A 23,649-nucleotide genomic window follows, 5' to 3' on the forward strand; every position below is an offset into this window, starting at 1 on the left:
TGATGCTGAAGACATACCCCCCAGAAACACGAGAATGACAGATAGCTTGAGGACGAGAAATACGGCAGCGTTCGTAAAAAATACTTTATTACCTTCTCCCATGTAAAAGCTTAAATAACATTAACACGTATGTAAAAGTATGTCTGCTTTTGTATCTTCAGTGTGAAAACGGATACAACAACTCAACCACTCCATGGTATGGAAGGCTATTGGAAGCGGGTTTGATTTTTCCCGTACTGGAAAACGATGATTTGAGTGGGAACGGCAGCGGAGGCGGCAGGGGAGGCTTGAAGACAAGCGGAGATCCACACTGCGGAGTCTACTCACCTCGACTCCTCCGGCCGAGACGTCCGTCGGTCTCGCCCAGCTCACACGGCAGAGGCAGCGCGCACTGTAACGGTTGAAGCCGGGTGACGTCAAGCGCGCCCCCTGGTGAACACAGCACGGCGGCGCGCGTTTGTGAAACTGCGGTCACCGCCCTTATTGGGACAGCGCGCTAATCCTAAACCGGTCTCAGGATGCTCTTTTCAGTGTCTCCGTAGTCTTTATGTTTTTTTTATAAGTTGCGACATGAGATGTTTTGGAATTTTCCGAACAGTTGCCAATTTAATATGATGGAATACAAGTTTCGGGTACAATCCTGCAACTTCCTCTCTTTCCAGAAGGAGGAGTCTGTTTTGAAAAGCATTTTGCTCTGCCTTTACTCAAAGACCGGTCTTCAGCTCTGTGTGAGGAACAGCTGATGTTAGAGTTGGGGAGAACCTGACAGTGTGTCAATCAGATCTGATTGGGAAATGAGATTAATACAGTAGCTAGCATAACAATACTGGTTTATTTACAGTTTACCTTCAACTGTTGTGGATCAGTGTGAATTGATGAATAAAAGGCTCTCTTCTCACCCAAATTAACAAAATATGTTCTAACAGTAAAAAAACCCCACTGTCTTTAAGTAAATTATTTCATCTGATAATATACATACAGTACACTGCAACTCTTGATGGTGTCTAAGATGTTAGAGCAACAACACAACCTCATATGCATCTTCAGGAAACTTCATCAAGATTTAATTAGTCTCAAGTCTCTTAATAATTTGTGTGCATTTTTTAGAGTGCATCTCAAATCACTCTACACCTGAGAGCCCTGAACTGGTTCCCTTTAGGTTTCATACATAAAATGCCCAGTATTCTGAAGAGTCACACTATGGTTATAAAGTCAGCGACTCCATTAACCTTTATCGACCAGTGCCGGTCCATATCCTGTACAATGCACGAATACATTCGTCTATGCGTGTTTGTGCGTATAACGGGGAAAACAGAAGACGTATTTCAGAGACCACAAGGACGACGTGTCTCCTCCAGCAAAAATCAAGAGTCACACGGACACAAGTTAAACATCTCTTGCCTCAGCCCGCAGTTCCCAAGAATACCGTAGATTTACAGACTCGCAAGATACAAGTGAAATGCGCATCGTGCAAGATGCGTTCACTTATTTCGGTGTGTCCGTCGCTGTTAGCTCAGACATCGATCTGTCGAGGCTCTCGTGGGCAGTTACCCGCCAGCGTCCGTGTCACAGCTGCCTGGCGCAGTCCAGTCCTATCCTATGTGCAGCGGGGCTCTCACCCTCTTCTTCAGGCCCGCTCAGTTACAGCAGTGACGTCACCGCCCTCTCTGACAGCGGGACAGTGACGAACCGTGCCGCGGCCTGCAGGCGTCGGACTCGCTCAAGCGAGCCCGGTCCCGGGTGCGGCTCGACGGGTCCGCGCTACGACCCAGAGGCTGCGGGCTCGAGTGTTACCGATGGTCTGCGCTGAAGGGGGTGGCGAGTGCGCGGGGGCTCTCTGGGCTGTGCGCCAGACGCCGACTCCGGCTCACAGCCCGTCTCCGTCCACCCCGGCAGGCTTCGTTCGCAGACAGCCGAGTTCCCCACCCATTGGTCATCCCAGACTCGGTGGGTTAACAAGGAAACAAAGGGCAGGTCCGCTAAAACAACAAGAAACAACCAGAAACACAGCGCGGCCCGGCGTGCGGTACCCGCCGCCTGCGCCCCCGAACCGCCGGACCGCTGGTTCACTCCGACACCAGGGCGAACCCGCCCACACGGCCGCTCCCCGCGGGCCCCTGACCATAGGGGAGGCCGTGGTCCTGAGGGGGCCCCAGGCAGAGGGCGTAGGGTCTCTGCAGCGGGAGCGCGTTGCTCCCGTTGCGCTCCGGGAGCCCCCGGCACAGGCAGCCGCTGTCCAGCCTCCCCGCCAGGGGCCGGAGCTGGCTGTCGGTCGGGCTGCCGGGGAGGGAGGAGGCGCAGGGCCGCCAGGCGTGGGAGGCGCCCGGCTCGTGGTGTCGGTCCGGCCCGATGCACAGGCAGCTGGGGCTGGGCGAGGACAGCCTCCTCTGGCTCCCGTTGAAGAAGATGGAGTCCACGGAGTCTTTGCGGGAGTAGTCGGAGGAGTCGAGGTGGGAGGTGCGGTAGTTGGAGGCCTTCCAGCCCGGGCGTTTCCTGCGCCGGCACTGGCACCGGAGGATGCGGATGAAGGCCCTCTTGAACTCCTTGCTGGAGCAGGGGTAGATGATGGGGTTCAGGCAGCTGTTGAAGTAGCCCAGCCAGAAGATCACCTTGAACAAGGTCTCGGGAGGCCGCAGATGGGTGTTGAAAGATCCTGGAAGAGTGGAAGGATTTGTTTTTTAAAAAAAAACGTATTCACCCCTGGCTCAGGCGAAACTACCAGTAGCACAAAATCAATCTGATTGGCGTGTTCAGCTCCTGAACTCGCCCCGTTGGCGGCGCTGCATGCAAGTCTATATTTGAACAGCAGGTGGCAGTACAGGCTCACTAGCGCGGGATATTCTTGCAAGTCACTGGTTGCTCTCGGGATGTGTCGATCAAACTGCAGATTTTGTGTGCCTGCACTGATTCTGTCCTTACCATTAACAAGGGTGTGTCTAATATCCAACTCGGATAGGAGCATTCCCTATAGTCATCGTGAATTTACGGTCTGCATATCTCTGCAGTTAACCACTCTGGCTAATCTGATCCGACTTCATAAAACAAAACGGCAAATTGTTACTTTTCACCCTTAATCATGTACAGGACACATCTAGAAATGAAAGTCTTTCCCATGATGCAACTCCCTGTTTCTTTACTGTAAATATACTGATGCACACTGAAAATGCAACATTGACAGCTCAGTGTGCACATAATACAGTATTATTATTTACACTTGAAACAGTGAGCAGAAATGTTGAGCAGTATCACTCCTGAGGATAAAAAAAAGGAAGGAGTTGTGTGTTAGAGTCCATTTTCAAACCACTTCTTCCAATTCAGAGTCATGGGGGAGCCAGAGCCTCTCACGGCAAGCAAAAGACTCAAATTGGGGTACACCCTTCACAAGACACCAGTCCATTGCAGGGCACCCACACACAGACACAAACATGCACACACTTACACCAGGGCCAGGTTTCCCAGAAAGTAATGAACCTACCAGTGTGTCTTTGCACAGTAGGAGGAAACCCACGCAAACATGGGGTGAACATACAAACCCCACATAGATAGCACCCCAGAAATTAAACCCAGGACCCCAGCTCCATGAGGCAGCGGTGCTAAACACTGTGCCACCCCTGTGTTAGAGTTAAACTACAAGAAATAAGCAGATTAAGAATGTGTGTAGTCACTCAAAATGACAATGACAATTGACTGCATGTGAAAGCAGTGAGAGGTAGATGTGCACCACGCCCCATGTCAGCAGCCGAGATGAACTGCTTGCTGTGGCTTTGGTTCATGATGGTTTGTCTGTGAGCTCGGCTGTCTGGAGAGTGAGGCGCTCTGTATGAAGCACCAGCAGACCAGTCCAGAGAGACCAGGAGACCGGTTCTGTGAGGGACAGGGTTCTGGTGGGCAGAGGGCCACCACCCAGGCTCGGGCCTCTCCTGTCCAACCGATTCGACCTGTGTATCAGTTTTCAGCAGCACGAGAAACTCCAGGAAGAAACAGCCTGCATTTCAGCTGCGTGACTGCAGCTCAGCATCTGCTTGAAAATGAACTGCAGAGTTAAAGCTGACAGCCGGGAGATGAAGTTGCTGTCTTTTGCAGGCCGGAGAACATCTGAAGTGATGGAAGAGAGAGAGCTGGAGTGTTGTAATCAGTGATAAACTGCACTTTGCCCTGGCCAGACCTGACAGAAGATAGGAGGACTCTCTTTTTAACAGAACAGTGCCCTTGGTGTAGACTGGGGAGGAGCAGCTCACTGCAGTCACAAGACTGATCAGGAGACTGTGCTTCAGCACTAACAGGACTGTGTCCTGTGTTGGTGTCCATGGAAGTGATACCTGATATGCTAAATGTGCAAAGGTTTTGAGAGATTGCTATGTTACATACTGTGAACTCACCACGATTCCTTGAGCTTTTATTTTTGTGCTCATTTTCTGTGACGTCAAGTGGCTGAAAGCACTATTCTCACCACAGCTGGCTCGTACAACCCATAAACACACGAGCCTGTACACACAGACGAGCCCAATCACACACAAGCCCATACACACACGAGCCTGAACACACACACAAGCCTGAATTCATGAGGTGGGTGGAAGCTGAGGCACGTGGGGAAAACCTACATGAATACCACGCAAACTCCACACAGAAGGCCCATGCCAGACTCAAACCTAATCCCCACACCTAACTTCCCATGTTCTGCAAGGCAAGCACTGGTAACTGCCAGGCCACTGTGCCTCCCGTTAAATATCTTAAAATGCTCAAATTTCAGGACCATTATGTCTCAGTGGGGCCCATGTATTTTATGCATCAGTATATATGTATTTAGAAAGCAGGATGGGCTGTTGAATGTGACCCAAATGGAATTACCTGCCTATTACCTGTTATTGTTTTTAGATGCTCACAATGAAAAACAGACACCTGACTTTACCAGACTGCACTGGTACCTGCTGACAGTCATGGCGCTCAGGACATACTGGGGCTGCAAGCAGAGTTAGCGCACAGCTTGTGTGGATCTCACATTCTTTTACCATTACACACATGTAGATGGCTGTGGAATTAAAAACAAATCTCAAACCTTGGCAATAAGTCCATCTCTCTGTCTGTATTATTTCTCTTCCAGGCTCTGAATGTTTCCAGAACTGGAACGGTGACCAACAGCTCAGTGTCCTGCAGTCTGAAAGATGACAGACACTGTTGCACACTCCCTGAGCAGAGTGTCAGGGTGCAGAGTCACAGCTGGGTGATACACACTCCCTGAGCAGAGTGTCAGGGTGCAGAGTCACAGCTGGGTGATACACACTCCCTGAGCAGAGTGTCAGGGTGCAGAGTCACAGCTGGGTGATACACACTCCCTGAGCAGAGTGTCAGGGTGTAGAGTCACAGCTGGGTGCAGCACACTCCCTGAGCAGAGTGTCAGGGTGCAGAGTCACAGCTGGGTGCAGCACACTCCCTGAGCAGAGTAAGGAGTCTAACAGTGTCTAACACTGCCGCTTGGAAAAACGAGACTCTTCCTTCCCCATAGAAGACCCCGCCCTGCCCTGCAATATTCAGACCTGCACTGTTTACACACAGGTGTTTATCCTGCAATTCTCCTGGCCGGCTGTAATCGCTGAATCACCTCTGCGCTCCGATTACCCCTCTGTCAGCAGCCTCTGCGGGCCCTCAGACCCACGGGCGCGCTCCTGCTCGCGCCTCGCGCCAGGGACGTGACACGAGGCCAGGGGAGCAGGAATTTTAAGTGCCGTTAAAATAAACTTCGAGCGCGGACGCGGGGTTGCTAAATGTGGCTTACAGGCGAAAGAAAGCGGCAAACAGAGATTCAAAACCAGTAACAACAACAACAACAACAACAATAGTAATGGATTGGCCTTCTTCCTAAAGAAAGCACGCGTTTTTTTTTTTTGCAGTTACTGCCTCCGTTAATAGACTCCCAGGGAAAACAAAACAGGAACAGTCGAGCAAAGAATGCGAGTCGTGCGAGACGGAAATCCAGCAACAACCAACAACAGTTATGTGTAAATGAAACACATACGTATACAGTATACCGATTCGTTTAACTGCGCTGTTCCACTTGTGGGGTGATTCGTGGGGTGGCGCGGGCCCTCCCTGTCAATCCACCCCCTCTGCCCCCTCCCGAACGCCCTGCGTGTACCCCTGCAGGGGGGGTGGCGAGAGAGGCAGGATTTGGGGTCACATCTCGATAACCCCCGCCGCCAGAACCAGGAAATTCCTTGCCTTCCCCTCGTGCCAAAGCCGAGCTGAAACCAGAGCCTGCGAGCGGGAAGATTAATCGGCGCGGAGCTCAGACACCGGGAGCCCAGTCTGCGCTTGCATCTCGAAAACCTTCACAGTCCGCACCGTGTGGCGTCTCTGGTTGCCGTCCGAGAGCCGTGGCAGCCACGGTGGGCTGCGTGACAAAATCCAGCGGGCAATCGACGCCGTTCATACCGATCATACCGGTCCGCAGGACATCCAGGCGTCAAGCGGTTTGAGCGTAAACGATTCCTTAACAACGCTTGTTTTTAACCACCTAGAGGGCCCGTCGCGTCGCGTCGTTGGCGATTTCCCCGATCAGTGTCGTGGGAGCGTGTGGGAAGGCCGAAGACCTCTCTCTGTGTGTGTGAGTGTGTGTGTGTGAACTTGGGAAGGCTGTGTGAACGTCTTCTATTCTCACAGCATTCCTCAGAAAATCGCACGAAGCGGCTTCAATATATCACGAGAGCCCGGCCCTACAGTGAGGGCGACGATAGGAAAAGCGGATATTTGGTTTCATGAAGGGAAGACACGGAGAACCAAGGGGTTTGAGCCGTACTGGATTTTGATTCTTTTTTAACGCAACACGCATCAAGCGCATGTTCCAGCTGCGGATTGTCTCGTTTACCGAAGCGGTGCAGACCGGCCCTGTGTAACCCGAAAGACCGCCTCCGGCACGACTGGACGGGTTTCTCTCGGGGCTTGTGTGTTGGCGAAACACGCGGCGCAGAGATCAAAATAGTTGTCTAGGAATCCCATCACAAACACGACAGAGCTGGAACAAAGCTTACTGCTCCGTCCAAAATCGTCAGAGCACATCCTTCCTTCCTTCAAACAAACAGGTAACAAGCTTCACGCTGTGCCCCCTCAGAAGAAATAGCGCTCTGTAAACACAGCATCCTGTTTTTCTCTTTGGCTACTGTACGGTATTATTTATATACTTGGCAGGCTTCTTTCACCCCAAGTGAACAGCTTGTATTCCCATTCAGTGTGGTGGGAGTTCAACTGCAGTAACCCCGGAGGAGTGGGGGGATTCGAACCCAGGGCTGCTACACCATGCGGCTGCCTCGTGGTGCTTGTGCGAAAACAACTACAGAAACTGTTTCGGGCGGCAGGCCCCCACACCAAAACAGTTTCCTTTGCAGGCCCCTGAGATCACCATTCCTTGGCAATATGAGGGCAGGGCTGGAAAGCAAATAGCTCCACTATCACAGAATGTAATCTTGCAGAACCCTCTGACTTCTGCCAATTACAACAACCGAACGTGATCCAAATATGGATCTCAGCAGCTTTAAAACGGAATCTTGTTGCACGGTCGTTTATAATCCTGTGCCTTGACCCATCCTTCCATCTTCTGACTGCTTTGTCCAGTACAGGGTCAAGGGGGAGCCGCAGCCTATCCCAGCAAGCGATGGGACAAGGCAGGACACACCCTGGACTGGGACACCAGTCCATCACAGGGCCATACAGACACCCGCTCACGCCAGGGCCAATTTTCCCAGAAGCCAATTAACCTACCAGCATGCCCTGGGACTGTGGGAAGAAACCACAACACCTGGAGGACACCCATGCAAAAACTGGTGAGAACATGCAGACTCCACACAGACAGCACCCTGGTCTGGAACTACACCCAGAGCCCCAGTGCTGCGGGGGAGCTGTGCTGACCGTTGCATCACTGTGCAGCCCCCAAGTCTCGATAATACCACTTCATCAATGCTGTTTGTCTTCAAAAGCTTTTCTGAAGAAAACTGTTTCACAGCTGCGTACCGAGACGCACTGAAGCAATTTTCTTGTCAATACAGTTCAGTGGGGTTTTGTCCAAGAGGCACAAATGAGTTCCGCATGTTTGGCAGCCCCAAACTAATACACCGATACTGTAGAGGAAATACCCGTTCCTCTGATCACACAGCTGTGGGAGCAGCAGCAGGAGCAGTGAGTAACCTGGAGCTCCTGTCATATGAAAATGAGCACCCAAGCTTCTCAAGTGGTTCAGCTATCCAGCACTTGGGTTCTTCCTTGAGCATCTGCATCAGGCCCTGTGTGGCGCAAGAGTGGGGTGGTGGTGGTGGGGGGGGATTCGTTCCCAGCCTGGATTCAATCTCCATTCCCCTAAAGTACAAGACAAGAGAGGATTTCCAAGCGGTGGGGAAGTCCACTGTCCCAGAAGGTTAAAACCCCCGGGCTGTATCAGGGCCCTGATGGGTTTGTGCCAGCTCAGGTTTGTGCTTGGTGATGTGTCGAGTGCCTTTTATGTCAGTCTCTGGGAAGGCAGCTGCTTCTTAGGGCTTCTTAGGGCTGTGCTCTCTATAAGGAGAGGGGAGCCCGAGCCACAACATTGTCAGATGAACCTTTTGAAACTGTGGTACAACAAGGCACACAGGCCTGAGAGCCGTGCCCTGAGTAGCACAGTGCCTGTTGGACGAGGGGCAGGCTGGTGGCGAGATGATTAGCTCTGGGTTTGACCCTGACCTCGAACACCTGCCTGTGGAGAGTCTGCATGTGCTCCTTGTGTTTTTCGGGGGTCTTCGATTGTTTCTCATCGCATGTGCTCTCCCTCCTGCCTGGCCTACTGTCCACCAGACAGGGACTCTGGTTTTCCGTGACCTTCATTGTGAGGGTACATGACTCGGGGGCAGATGGAGGAGTGCTGCGTCCAGAATGGGTTTATGATGGACTTCATCTCACCTTGAAACTCTAACTGAGCTCAGAGGGCACTCAAGCCGCTGTGACTTAAGAGTGGAGAATGCTGAAAGCACTACAGCGCCGCTACTGCGAAGGCCAAACATGACGGCCGGCCACAGGACCCGTGGGAATTGTCTCGCGTGGTTTCTTGTGACGGACGGAAAACCGCGACGGAAGGCAGGAGCTGCGCCTCAAGCACCGCGCGACTCGCCCCGGCCGCGCCGAGCCCCGCGAGGCACTCTCCGGCACCCTCTCTACCCTGGGTCTCACGCAATGACGTCATTGGAGGACGCCGCCAAGGCGCTCGGCGGACGAGAGCAGCAGGCGCTGAGACCTGGCGGCCGCGGGGGAACCACTGAAGGGGAATAAAAAAATGGTCTAAAAAAAGCTACTCAGACTTCCTAGGAGGTCACTAGGTTACGTGGTTGTGGGATTTGGGTATCTCCGGGAAACCCCCCAAATAATCTTTGGCTTATTATATTTCTTCTAGAAATTAATGGTTTGATTAGCTGATCGGGAATTTCTTTATCATTCCGTCAGGTAGAAGCGCTGGCAAAAGCAGCGTTTTTCTAAGTTTCTCGAACCGGGTCGCGAAGCTCTAGAGTCTTTCCGAACCCAGTTCGAGTTCGTTTCTCAGGTCCCGGGCTCGTCTGGAAGTGCGGAGTCTGGGGACTGACGGGTCAGAAACGGGTCTCTGGTGTGTTTCGCAAGTGTAGGGGACAGGCTGGGCTCTGGTTTCGCACCCCCCCGCGATCGCACCGCGCTGAAGTTACCTCTGCCTAAAGATCACTGGGAGTCGACGACCCCCAGAGAAAACAGTTCACCGATGCCTCATCTTCAGCGTTACTTTCCTTGTCCTCCTGTCCTTTTCCCAGCAGATCCAACACAAGTCCTAGCAGATCCGGGGCTGAATACGACCGCTATTTATTTCAGCATACCGAATGGGTATGCAATGAGAAAAAACGTCGCATTAATCGCATTTAATAAAAACTTTCCCTAAAAGAGGCCGAGAATGCTTAATGCCGTCTGTCCTCAATTGCCCGTTGCTGGTGTGGTTTTGCTGTCTGGGAGGCCTGTTCCAGACACCCACAACTCTTGATGTCAAGTGTTGCCAATTTTTAAAATCCCAAATGAGTTTTAGTTTCCCGAGTTGACAGGGTGTCTTTAATTCTGTACTCAGCTGGCAAACACAGGCTTGAAAGTCTCTCCTTAGGCAGGTTTGTTTGTCTTCCCTTATGAGCAGAATGCAAAAAAATATGTTAAAACCGGATGACTATACTTTAATTACTCAGACAGGATCTCATCAAGCACCTCAGCTTAACTGCTGTCCAATGTACCCTCAAAACTGTCAAAATCAATTGAGAAAAACAATAGGTTTCAGGCCTGCCCAGTCTGCAGTGGTATTAGAAATTATCATCTATGCAGAACTCAAAGGAGCCTGAATTTGGAACTCAACCACCAGGCAGTTAAGCCTGTCCAAGACACCCACAACTCTTTGTGTAAAGACATTATTCATTCTCTGTGTATTTGCCTCTCCCCATTTTTGTATCACCTGCATCTTTAACTAGATTGCTAACTGTTCTGGAATCTGAATTGCTAACAATGAGGAAGAGCAGATGGCTTGAGTATCCCTGCAGTACACCACTGCTCAACATCTGCCCAATCACAACTTACTGCTCTTCAGATCTGTGCTGTTTCCTGTTTGTCAACAAGTTTTTGATCCACGTTCAACATAACCTTGGATTCCTGTTGCTTTAGCTTGTGCATTAATCAATGAGCAACCTCATCAACAGCTGGCTGGAAAAACAAATGTATCATGTCACATGGGTTACCAGCTGTCCTTGATGCTTGATCAAAGAACTCTAGTATGTTAGTTAAACAAGATCCAGCAGGTTAGCTCAACAAGATTTAGAAAGTTAGTTCAACAAGATTGTTCCTCACTAACTCAATGCTGGCTGTTAATTATTAAAATGACTATTTTCTGAGTATTCCTTATTGAGCTCTGTTATTTCCATAAGTTCATCAGTAACATAAGTAAGACAGATTGGTCTTAGTTATGGGGGATTAGTTATGGTGTTACAGTTGTAATTCTCCAATCTGTTACTCTTGGCCGAACAGATGCAGTCCTAAGTGAGAGTAAAATACAGGGGTCTGATGTTATGTGCAGAATATATATTTAACATACAGGGGTGGGGGGTGGGGGTCTTTTTATAGCAAAACCTCAAATATCACCTGTTCAGCAATTCATTAAATAAGGGAAGACCCATCACTCTGGGCATGCATTCACTCATTCACTCTGGGTGCATGTTTACTCATTCACTCTGGGTGCGTGTACACTCACTCGGGGTGCATGTTCGCTCATTCACTTTGGGTGCGTGTTCACTCATTCTGGACAAGTTCTGGCACAAATCCTGGAAACACTGGTGACTGTTTTTACAGATCCATTCTCCTTAACTTTCACTCCATCCCTCACAGTGTCACTAGCTGACCGGATGGCACCCTGCACTAAAAGTTGGAAAAAAATCACAAGCCCTGACACCCTCTTTCTTGAACACATTTATGCACTAATTTTGGGAATTAACTAATTTGAATTAAGGGTGGCAATGAACATGTATTTCTTGGATGACACAGAAGGGCAGCAGTACGTGCTAAGCAGCTTGCTGTATGTGTCAGGCGGCTCTTCTTCCAGCCCTGACAGAAATTGCACAGGGCTCCCAGTGGTCCCAGTTTGTTGAGCTTGTGTGACGCAATGGAACACAACAGGTGTGAAATACCCAGCAGAGGGATCTGCATAAATATACAAAAAAGGTTCCAGACGAGAGGAGCCATTCAGCCCATCTGGCCTGATTGGTCTTTAGCGGTCAATTGTTTCTTGAAAGAATCCAGGGTATCGGCTTCAACAACATGGCTGGGAGGCTTGTTCCACACTCCCACCACCCTCTGTGTACAGAAGTGCCTCCTGTTCTCAGTTTTCCATGCACATCCATGCGGGTTCCACTGAAAACTCTGAAATCTCAGGGTCGGGTTGAAACTGCGTGCGCAGCAGTGGACAGGGGTTTCAGATGAGTGCTGTCCACTGGGCGATCATGCGGTACCAAGCAACAGCCTGATGGAGATCTGCGCCATGCAGAGATCGCCACTGTCAGGACAGCCTGGGCCTGGCTGTGCGAATGCAGCCATGTGCTGAAACTTCTGTGAGGAAGAACAGGCCCTGGCAACCTCTTCCTCTTATGGTCAAGAATCTGGCCTGTTTCCTCGCTCTGCTGCCTTTGCCAGACCCTGTCCCATAAATTTCCTGGGATAAAATTTCCCTCTTCCCAGCTGCACTCACATACCTGGGTCACGTCTGGCCAGCTTCAAAGGCTGTTAACATGATACTGCTCGGCCAAAGGTCTTCGGAGGTGCCAGTATTTTCATGTCAGATCAGCGGTCTTGAACACAAGTCCCTTCTCGTCTCTGGGAATCCAGATCAGGGTTTCTTCAAAGTTTTTTTTTTTCTGGCTACTTTTTGTCATTTTATTTTAGGGTCGGAGAGCCACTGGCACCGTGAGGAGCTGGGGATCTGCGAGACGCGGTCACAGAGGAAAACTGGGCTCTGCCGGCCTGCCCCGCCCCTGCCGGACTCATCGAACGTTGATGAGAGCGCCTCGCCCGTGTGGCTCCCAGCGCAGTGTCCGTTAGCTGGTACACTGTCCAGACTCGCTCCCACGCGTCATTCTGGGCCGCAGAAAAAAAAAAGACTTCATTCCCCGACTCCTCCTGAGAACATTCCTAGCATCCAGTGGGAAACTCTGGCAGTTTGAGCACTGTCTGTCTGATCTCCTGCAGGGCCCTGCGTTGTGTGCCCATTAATCCTGGCTCTCCCTTTTGCAGATTCTCAGGGCTCCTACAAGGCACAACTGCCCATGTTCGCTCTGCAGCCCTTGTCCAGTTAGTTTTCTCCTCAGAGCTCCCTGAGTCTAGGGTTGGAGTTAGGGTGAGGGTGAGTGGGGGGAAGTTTAGGGTGAGAGTGGAAGTGAGGGTTGGGCACAGGAGGGCTAATCTTCACACACCCCTGAAGCGCAAACGAACCAGATTGAATGAAGGTATTTCACTCTGAATGTATTTATTCCCTGCAATGGCTTTTGTAATCATCCCATTGGAATGAAGCTCCTAAGTTATGGAATTTCTAGCAGAGGTTCGAGAGAAAGGTCCTGATTTTGTATGTACGTACAGAAACCTGGCACCCAGAACCTCCCTTCGTGCATCTCTCTCGCACCCCCCCCCCCCCCACCTCCTCATCTACACCTTTGGAGCAGCTCCCTGGCTCATTCCTCACAATAGTGAGGAGGGACGGGGCAGCCTGTCCTCACAGCTAGATTGCCATTTACTCAGCTAGGAGAGTCATGCCAAATACGAGTTACATATCTCATAGCTACACCGTATTCACGAGGACCTACACCAGCGGCTGAATTGAAGTTGATGAGAAAAAGGATGTGATGTCCTGTTTTCTAAGCCTTTACTCAAACACCTAGCCAACCAGCAGGTCCAAACAGAAGCTTTACAGCATTGCAACAACTGGGCGTGTTTTCCTGTGAGTTTATTTTTCAGACGCAGCATGATTAGTATCGACCCCCCCTCCCCCCTCCTCAGATCATTAGGACTCCCCAGACTGCATTCCTGTTGCCTTGCATGAGACGGCCTCCTTCTGTTTGTTGAAAAGCTCTCTACAGCGCAGCGGAGTGCCTGACTGGGGCGCGCGTCCTGTAAACTGTAAAGGTCAGGAGGTCACTGCAGTTTTCCCTTGGCCTACCCGGTCACAAGACAGGTGCACAGACGGATCTCGATCATGAAATCTTTATCGCTGAAAAGTGGGTCTCCCAAGGACAAAATCTCAGACATCTTCAGATGCTTAGTGGCACCAGTACTTCTCCCAGTCCAGCATTCCTGACTCTGAGAATTCAGCTGTGAGAGGCTAGGAGCCCACTGGGACTGCCTTACAGAATCAAGAATCAAATCGAGAGTCTTAACTGTCTGAAGCCAGTTGAGTGGAATGTCTGTCTGTAATGCGTACTGCTCTCCCAGCCCTGCTGGGATTCAATTCCGGTCCCTCCCAGGCTCTGGGACAGATGTCAACTCCACCACACAGAAACACTGACTCTCACACAGGCTGGATTCCAGACGTAGGGAGGTGTTGTCCCTTCTGTAACATGCACGGCGTGCTGAGCCCCGTTTCATACAGGATCGCATAAATATCATCGATTGAGAAAATCTAACACATGCCTGACCGGGACCAGGGTTTCGTTGCTGCTGTTATTCTGATTTTCTGTAAGATATACTTCTGTGAGTATATCTCTCCTGCACTTTGGCAACACTGCTAGCTTCCCTGCCACATTGTAGAAATAGCTACCAATAGTGTATTCAATGAATTCAGTGCAAGCAGTTGCCCGTGCATACAGCAATGGAAATCTCACACTGCGCCTTTCCTTTACCCACGCCCCTGCGCTGTCGAAACATGTCTTCTTGAAAAAGACTCATTTTAAGTTTGACGCTCAGCTCCAGTCCCTGAAACAGGGACACAGGATCCCAGCACAAAAGCATGACAGGAAGAAATGTAAGAAGACCAGCAAGCAGGGTGGTGATGAGAAGGCACCCTGCCCTGGCTGAGACCGCTCAGGCTGAGCTCTGCCCGGCCTGCAGGGCTCTGTCTCATTTTCTGTGGTCAGTCTCTCTTCGCTCCCAATTCGGGGACAGCAGGGAGAGGAAACGGGAATGCGGCCACCAAAATGGAGCACCGTTTAGTCCAGAAAACAAATACCTTAACAACAAAACGCGACTTCTGCTCCTGTTTTTTCTTTCAATTGCCTCTACTTATCTGTCTTTGAAACTGCTGCTTTGTCATTAACAGTACAATTACAGGTACGAAGCGCTGCCCCAGCGCACTCTAGAGCAGACGCTTCAGTAAGGAGTGTCGCTGTGCCGCGCGCTGTTCGCGGTATTAAAATACCCGGAGCGTCAGGGGGCTCATTCGCGTGCCCTCCGATACAGTTTCAGCCTCGCTCCTGCCCCGCGGACACGAGGAGGGTCGTGGTGCTCATGACCGCGGGACAGCTAGGCGTCGCGGGGTGAAGGATGGGACCCACGCGCGGTCCGACCGCCCCCCCCCAGGAACCCCGAGCCTGGCTTTCTGGGGGTCTGTCCGCAAATCACTATCACCGCACAAATCCCTGCCAGTAAGAGTTGGGAAGGCGAGAGAGGGCAAGTTAACAAGAGTTGTTATGTCGCTCTGAATGCCAGTATTCTGTGCTGTAAACAGCTATAATACACAACAGTCCAGTTTGCGAACGTGACCGTGTGAGCTATTTGTACAAGAAATGCAATTTGATCTTCCAGTCTTCCAACGTGAAGAAATAATAATAAGAAACATCCTGCCCAACAGCCTCCTCCCCATTTTATCTAGGAGACAGGAAAGCTGTATAAAACTGTGGAGCACGGAGACGTGCATTTGTACCCAGTGATCTAACGCGCGCTATAAATGATGCTTATAGGTACCACAGCAACGCCACGCCCCGGCTATCGCTTTCCCACGTGCGTCCAGACTCTCCTGCTCGGACCTGCAGCACGGGGTTCTGCTCTCCATCCTGGCGCTGCGGGGTTTTCCCAGGAATTCTCCACACTGAGCGCCTCCAGCCTGTCCTGAATCTGGAATCCCTCTAGAGGTGAAGCCACGCACCTCAGTTTATGCCTGATGGATTATTATCCTAGTTTATTTGAGCGATAGATCATATTAATTCTATATTTCCCCGTATTAGACACTCACACTTTGTCTCATGGCCGAGCTACTTCAAAATACGAAATAGTCAAGTCGTTCACAAAACGTATGAACTTTTGGATTTTGGGGGGTACGCGCGTTTCTATTTCTTGTGGTCTCTCGGGAGGTGGTACCGTGTCTTACCGACAAGTTTCTTTTACAACACTGTACGCAGGTGCAGCTTAAAGACATGAATCTTGAAAGACTATAACATGGGCAAGGTCTGTTCTAGGAACGAGTCCTCACGAAAACGCATTCTACACAGATCTTTTCCACGCAGCTTCCCGGAATATTGACCCCCACAGCCTGCTCGGGGTCTGTGGACATCTGATGTCCCGGCGTGCACGCGCCGACGCGTCCCTCGTGAGGTTCTCGGCTGTCCTTGCCGCGAGACAGAAGCACCTTCTTCCGCTCGCGGGCTGAGCGCACCCCCGCCTCAGGACACACAGTCCAAGGCCCGCCGGTCGGACGGGCTCTCGTTTCAGGAATTGAGAGGGAAAGAGATCCCTGGCCTCCTTTCATGTTATTTTCCAAGCCTTAAACTGATAGCGTTAAATGCCACTGTCGCCATTACTAGAATGAACCGGTTTGGATGAAACTAAACCTCGCTGGTTCGAAACCGGGAACAACAAAACCCGACTGCGCGCCGCCGCAGTTCGAGCTTCGAAATACATCGTGCATTAAAAGCCCCCCCTCCCGTGGTGCGACGATAACATGCAATTTAAGAACTAAAAAGTAATTTCAAACATTACTTTTGCGTACCCCAGCTTTTACCATCAAAGGTGGTGGAGGGGAGTCCCCATTACCTGTAAAGCGCTTTGAGTGGAGTGTCCAGAAAAGCGCTATATAAGTGTAAGCAATTATTAAACCCATTATTACCATTATCACAAGCCCAAGCCAAATCCAAACAGTTCGCTAAAGGAAGGACTACCCTTCACGTCCATACCTACGATGCGATGACCATACCTTGAATTATCGTCTAATTCAAATGCAGGGCTGCTTCATCAGTTTGCTTTGTCGTTGAATGCGATAAGACAAGTGAACGGACCATACAGAAGAGCACTTCACGGAACAGGAAGCTGAAGTATAGCGCCTTGCGAGCACTTCCTCTATTGACCGCACGAGGCGGAAGTCATAACAAACTGAGCTGGTCAACCGCAGAGAGACGAAAAATACAGCCTCGCGCCGGAGGTTAATTTAGGATTTTTAGATTAAGATCCTATTTTATTGTTTACTTCCTGTATACGCATGCCGTATTTAAACTGTATCTATATTTGCAAGTTCTATATATGTACAAATGGTTATATATATCTACATATTTGCGAAGTGTTGAACGGAAATCCCACCTTTCACCCGGCTAACAAGTTTTTATTCTGCAATTTTTTCTACACTCGAAGAAGGCTTCACAGCCGAAACGTTGTCTCTCTTCTTCTCTTTTCAGCGTGGAATAAACCTTTACTTGTTCCTTTACAGCCTACGCATGCTGACGCGGCTGCCTGCTGGAAGTTTTGATTCTGTTACCTTGGTCATATTGACTTTTATTTCCTTATTGTCTGCGATCGTGCCTGTGCTCCGCGCCAGAGCAAGAGTTGAGTCCAGTTCGGCTGAATGTGTTTAGTGACATCTCAGCGCGTCAATCAACACCTTTCTCTTAAAGGCTGCTGTTTTCTTAAAATAACCACAAGCAAATATACGCGTCCTAACCACATCGCATTTACGCAGTTCACACCCATTAAAACACTTAAATACATTGAAAAAAGGGAGGTAATGAAATATCCTTAGTATGCATTAAAATAAAACAATAGGAATAGTTTTTTTTTCCATTGTTATTCACAAAAACACTGCCTAGATAAAGAAACGATTGCTCTTGTGATATCGGATACGGGAGCTGTTAGACAAATGTTCGCTGTCTCCAGAAAGATTTCCGATATTTAATCAACAGAAATAGAAATAAATCAACAAACTAAAAACTGCCAATGCTATATGACCTGGAGGTGGAGGGAGAGGAATAAAATCTATAAGGGCATCATAATCTTTTCTGACAGCAGAGAGCCCACCGCCAATTCCGTGGAGCCGGATCGCCAGACTTCATCCCGGGGATGTAACCCCAGCACGCCGCCGAGTGCGTGACAGTGGGAGTGGGTCCGTGTCTCTCACGCGCGTGGGTGCGGGTGGGAGGGGGGGGGGGAGAAAACGGACGGGCTTTTAAATCAGGGCTCGATAAAGAACTTGAGAAGAGGAAAAAAAAACCCCAAGAGAACACATCCCCACCTACCGATGGGCAGGGCCAGGAAGAAGGGCAGCCAGCACAGGATGAACATGCCCACCACGATGCCCAGAGTCTTGGCCGCCTTCTTCTCCCGCGAGAACTTGAGCAGCCGGACGGTCAGCGAGCTCCGGATGTGTTGCGCTCGGCCCCTGCCGGCCCCCGCGCCCTCCTCGCTGGCCTGGGAGCCCCGGTAGTGGATCCGCAGCGTGAATTCCTTGGCGTTGCTCCTCTCCTTCATCACCCCGGCCTCCAGGTTCCGGGTGGTGCGCTTGGCGACGATGTACACCCGGCAGTACATGGCCAGGATGACGGCCAGCGGGATGTAGAAGGAGCCCAGGGAGGAGAACAGCGCGTAAAACGGCTCTTCGGTGATGACGCAGACCTTCTCGTCCGGGGGCGCCGGCTGCTTCCAGCCCAGCAGGGGCCCGATGGAGATGACGAGGGAGAGCCCCCAGACGCCCAGCATGGCCAGCACGGCCCTGCCCTCCGTCACGATGGTCGGGTACTGCAGGGAGTACCGGACGCCGATGTAGCGGTCGATGGAGATGACGCACAGGCTCATGATGGAGGCGGTGCAGCACAGCACGTCCACGGCCGCCCAGATGTCGCAGAACACCCGGCCGAAGACCCAGTAGTCCACGATCTCCAGCGTGGCCGAGACGGGCAGCACGGTGGTGCCCAGCAGCAGGTCGGCGATGGCCAGGTTGATGATGAAGTAGTTGGTGGGCGTGCGCAGGTGACGGTTGCAGACCACCGACAGGATGACCAGGATGTTGCCCACTATGGCGAAGGAGATGAAGGCGCCCAGCACGATGCCCAGCGCGGCCGCCCTCGTGACGTCCAGGGAAGGGAACAGCGTCTGGTTCCCGGAGGTCCCGTTGGAGAGATTGGCGGGCAGTTCCCCATCGTGGGGCGCAAGCCGCGGCGAAGACGCGTTAACCCCGAGGGCATCTCTAGCGTCCAGACTCATCGTGAGAGGCGCGACCCTCCATAGCAGGCAGGCGTGCGGCGGGGCGGCAGCAGACCGGGCAAACTTCGACGATCGACGACAGACGAGTAGCTTTCTTCTCCTCTGCACGCACTTAATCGGAGTGTTCGTTAATCGCACGGCCACACGCAGGGTCCAAAAAGTGCGTTTGCTGTTCTTTGTCGACTCGGCCCCCCCAAAAAAAGCTTTAAAAAAAGTTTACCTTTTGCGCTATATGGTTGTTTTCACTTCAGCTGGACGCAAAGACCCTCTCTCTCTCTTTCCCGACCTCCGTTTGAACTCTGCAGTCCCTGTTGAAATTGGCCCAGGCAGCAGAATAGGAGCGACAGATAAGGCTAAGCCCTCCTGACTCCACAGAGCGCCGATGCGCTAGCGAGCTGCGTGCCTGCTCCCCGACCGTGCCTACACAGCTATGAATGGAGAGGCCAGCGTGCGCTAGCTAGAGGCCAGTGTGTGTGTGGGGTGGGGCGTACACAACAAATGACGTCACGCATTCTGAAAGCTATGCCGCGAGGGAGCCGAAGGTGCGGGCGCAGACCGGGCAGGCGCCCGTGGAAGGTGGCGAGAGCGCCCGTGTCCGGCGGCGCTACTCTCAGAGCCGCCTCCGCCGCCCTCCGACGGGACCGTCCCGACGAAATCACTCGCCAGGTAGCAGCCGAACACGGACGAGGTCTGCAAGGGACCGAGCGGTCTGCGATTTCACTGGTCACACTGGAGCAAAAAAGCAGCACACTGATAGCACTGGCTGTTGATCAAGCCATTAGCGTACTGTGCCACTGATAGCCAACAACACACGTCTTTTTGTTATTATTATTATACAGAAGGAATGTTCCTATATATTTTATATTGTCGTTTGAAAGCCTGGTGGCAGAGGTTTGTTGGTTTTAGAGGAACTACGCAGCCCGATGACGTTCTTGCCGGGAAGACACGTTATTTCGCCTTATTTCAAGAAAAACACACATGAAGCCCTTTCCTGTGAAGCAGGATCTGTGTGAGCGCGCGGAGAAGAAGATACACGGAGCTGACTCAGCGCGGTGCTTACGAGCCTGATTATTGTTGATGTTAAAAATGAAGACATGCGTTGAGTTTGTTTTCATAAACTTTAAAAACAAAACACGCACGACAAGCTATCCCACCCTTCTGTTATTTTAATAATCAGCGCTGGGGGCCTGTGTTTAATTCCGGACCTGGGGTGCTGTCTGTGTGGAGTTCGCATGGTCTTGCCACGTTTGCGAGGATTTACTCCCACAGTCCCAAGACCTACTGGTAGGTTAATTAGCTTCTGGGCTGATTGGCTCTGGCGAGAGAGCGTGTTTCTGTGTCTGTGTAGCCCTGAGATTCCCTGGCGTCCAGTCCAGGGTGTATCCTGCCTTGTGCCCGGTGGCTGCGGGGTTAGACTCGGACTCCCACGCGTCCCACGGAGAAATAATAGATAATAAACAACAACAAGTTGTTGTTTTTTTGTATCAGTGACAGAGAAGCGAGGAAATCTAAGAACAGGTCTTCGCGCGCGTCGTGATTCGTACAGAACCCCCCCCCCCCCCCCCCGAAAAAATACTAAAGTTGCTAAACTGTCTGAAAAATAAGGGCCAAAACACGCCCATTGTCTTTCTCGGCTCTACTTTTCCACTGTCAGTCAACAAGATTCCCCGCACACGCACAACACGCTGCGTGGTGTTTCGGTGTGCAGGCAGCACGTAAAAAAAAAAAAGCTGACATTTCCCACGCGTGGTTTCTAAATTCCAATCTTTGTGTTTTTTCCCTGGCTCTCACCAGCGGGCCGTGGTTTCAAACCGGGGGGGGGGGGGGTCCGTCTTTACTCACGGCGGGAGAGGGGGGGCCTCTGGACGCGCACGTGGTTCTCATTACCAGGGGCCTGGAGCAGCGCGGGGACGCGGATCTCTCGCTGTCTGTCGGACTCGCGGGTGGCGAACCTCCTCGCGGGTCCACGCAGGGTAACTGCGAATGACAAAGGGGGCTGCGTGTTCTTCACCGAGGGCACGCAGAGGAAAACGTCTCGGCACTACCATCCATAACCTCATGCAGCAGCCCCGTCGGGAACGCCCGGTTAATGAGAAGATGCCGTGTGGGTCGGCCTTGCCTCTGGCGCCGGCGGTACCAGATCCCTTGACAACAGGCGACAACGCGATCGGTGTCTATTTAACCCACCTCCACCCACGAAACACACCCCCACTCAAGCCTTTTCGAAGCGGGCGACAAATAATCAGAACCTCCTGTACCTCGACTCCTTCACAAATGCGGTTAGTGTTCACGAGGCGCCTACATGAGGAATGAGCTTTGCGTGAGACATTAGCCCCGCCTTCGAGGATAGAAAAAATATATTTCATGTGTTTTCTCATAATTACCTGATAACACATGATGATATCTAATTCCGTCTTTGACGGCAATACAACAACAATACAAGCCCGTTAGCTCCCACTCTTTCGTGCGAGACTCATGGCGGTATTATGAATTATTCTTATTAAAAAGCTGACAGGGTTCGCTCATGAATCTCGGAACATTCCTGGACCTGCGAAGGGCGAGATGTTCTAAAACAACATTGTGTGGCTCTGGTGCCGCCCGGCGGGATAGGATTAAACGTGCTTTCTACAGGGGAGGGTAGAGGGGGTCTATGGAGAGGCGGGAACTCAATTACAGCGGAACACTTCATTTTTCCGATGGCCGGCTGGCAAGATGCCAGAGAGCACAGGAAGTGGAGGCCTGTGGCGATTTGTATGTTACAGCACACATGTCCCGGACAGGGTGTGAGAGAGAGGGGGGCAGCTGGAGAATTGTAGAGCTGTCCACCAGGGGCGTCTAGCTCCTGACCTGCTGGTCCTGGGTTCAATCCCAGGAAGGGGATGTTAGCTTGGTCTAACTCCTTCCAGACTGTTCCCAGGTCCACTCAGCCTGCTTTCCAAGCGAGTCCTGGAGGTTAATCCCTCTGGGGGTGATAGGCTGGCCGGAGCGTGATGCTGACCACATCACCTCCACCTCCAGTGTCGGATGGTCAAGAATCATGGTGACCCCTTGCCCCCACCATTCCCCATGGGAATGCTCCCACACGCACTGGGTCCTTCCCACAGATCCATGTTCCAGGGCACACGTCTGACTCGCCCGATTGGGAGCCCAGGGAACCATTTTTCTTGGTTCAATAATGTCTTTTAGAAAAAAAAATCTGGACGCGCCTTCTAACCCCAAGGACGCCGTGCATAGTGATGAAGAAAAGACAGAAACGGTCACGACAGGAAGTAAGAAGAAAAAAAGGCTGAAGGAGAGCAAACAGGCCCAGACAGAGAAGGGCGCAGGGCAGCCAGACACAGGCCGGGCAAAACCGGGAGCTTTGGGTTTGGATTTGGAGAGAGGCGGGGACATTGTCTCTCGTCGAGTTTGAGGAAGGCCATTCTGTAATAATGCATCCACTGGGACACACACACAAACACAACACAAACTGGACTGATACAGGACCCTAAACACACAATACACTCTAGCTGAGTATCTGACCAGGATTAAGATACAGCAAAGGAGACCCTGACAAAGTTCAGGCTCAGTGACCACAGCCTGGCCATAGGAACTGGACACAGACAGACCTGACTGTCCAGAGAGGACAGGCTCAGTGACCACAGCCTGGCCATAGAAACTGGACACAGACAGACCTGACTGTCCAGAGAGGACAGGCTCTGTGACCACAGCCTGGCCATAAGAACTGGACACAGACAGACCTGACTGTCCAGAGAGGACAGGCTCAGTGTCCACAGCCTGGCCATAGAAACTGGACACAGACAAACCTGACTGTCCAGAGAGGACAGGCTCAGTGTCCACAGCCTGGCCATAGAAACTGGACACAGACAAACCTGACTGTCCAGAGAGGACAGGCTCGGTGACCACAGACAGACCTGAAAGAGAAAGGAAGACTGGGCTCAGGCCCGAGCTTATGCGATAACGCCTCTCTGGCCACGTGGTTATCGCGCAAGAGCAAGAGGAGCTCGCAGCGACGGGAGTCAGGACTCCCTCATCGATGAAGCCACGGAACAGTCTCTTGGCCCATCCGTGCAGCTCCCACACACCCCCCGAGCACGTCGGCGCACGTGTGAAAAGAACAAGCGGTGCCAAAATCTTGATTTCGCAACAGCGCCTGTCCAAGCAGTCGTCTCCAGGCGCTGAACGACGCACGCCGGGTCGCGAGGCTGAAACTGCGGAGCCCAGGAACACACGGCACGCGCCGGGGCGGAGCCGCTGACAATAAAAGCGTCTGTAAAACTCTGTCAAGCGAGTCCGACTCCCTGGTTATCTTCAGGGCGGTGCGCTGGAGCTCTGGGGGTACAGCGACACGGAGACGCACAGTGGGGGCCGACACACAGTAAGCCTAAATCAGCTGAGCCCGGGACACATGAAGGGAATTAAAAAAATATTGGCTAGATTCACAAAAGACTATGATGAGGGTTTTTAAGCATTGGGCCAGTGAAGTAAAATCTGTCATTTCTGCTCTGTACTAATCAAATGTATATTTCAGATTGAGAGATGAATAAAAAGGTAAAAGCACGCAATTTCAGCATTTGCTTCTGGTTATTTTGTGGTGTACATGTGTAGCCATGTTAGACCCATGTCATTTGCTGTGTCCAGTCCCCCCACTTCAGGTAGCATAAGTACAGGGAGAAATGTCTGGCAGGTGTTCCTAATTGCTCA

At 51.5% G+C, this 23,649-nt stretch overlaps 1 protein-coding gene across 1 annotated transcript; it reads right to left on the reverse strand.

Annotated features, from left to right (window-relative positions):
• Nucleotides 1-1,925: 1,925 nt before the first annotated feature.
• Nucleotides 1,926-19,392, reverse strand: LOC148650402 (alpha-1A adrenergic receptor-like). Its single transcript, XM_088604151.1, has 2 exons — nucleotides 17,982-19,392; nucleotides 1,926-2,653 (listed from the first exon to the last, which is right to left on the reverse strand). The coding sequence occupies exons 1-2, from the start codon at nucleotides 18,943-18,945 to the stop codon at nucleotides 2,067-2,069; spliced, it is 1,551 nt and encodes a 516-aa protein (XP_088460277.1). The 5' UTR covers nucleotides 18,946-19,392; the 3' UTR covers nucleotides 1,926-2,066.
• Nucleotides 19,393-23,649: the final 4,257 nt, after the last annotated feature.

Source organism: Lepisosteus platostomus, chromosome 13 (genome assembly GCF_059453375.1).
Source record: "Lepisosteus platostomus isolate fLepPlt1 chromosome 13, fLepPlt1.hap1, whole genome shotgun sequence".
Taxonomy (NCBI): Eukaryota; Metazoa; Chordata; class Actinopteri; order Semionotiformes; family Lepisosteidae; genus Lepisosteus; species Lepisosteus platostomus.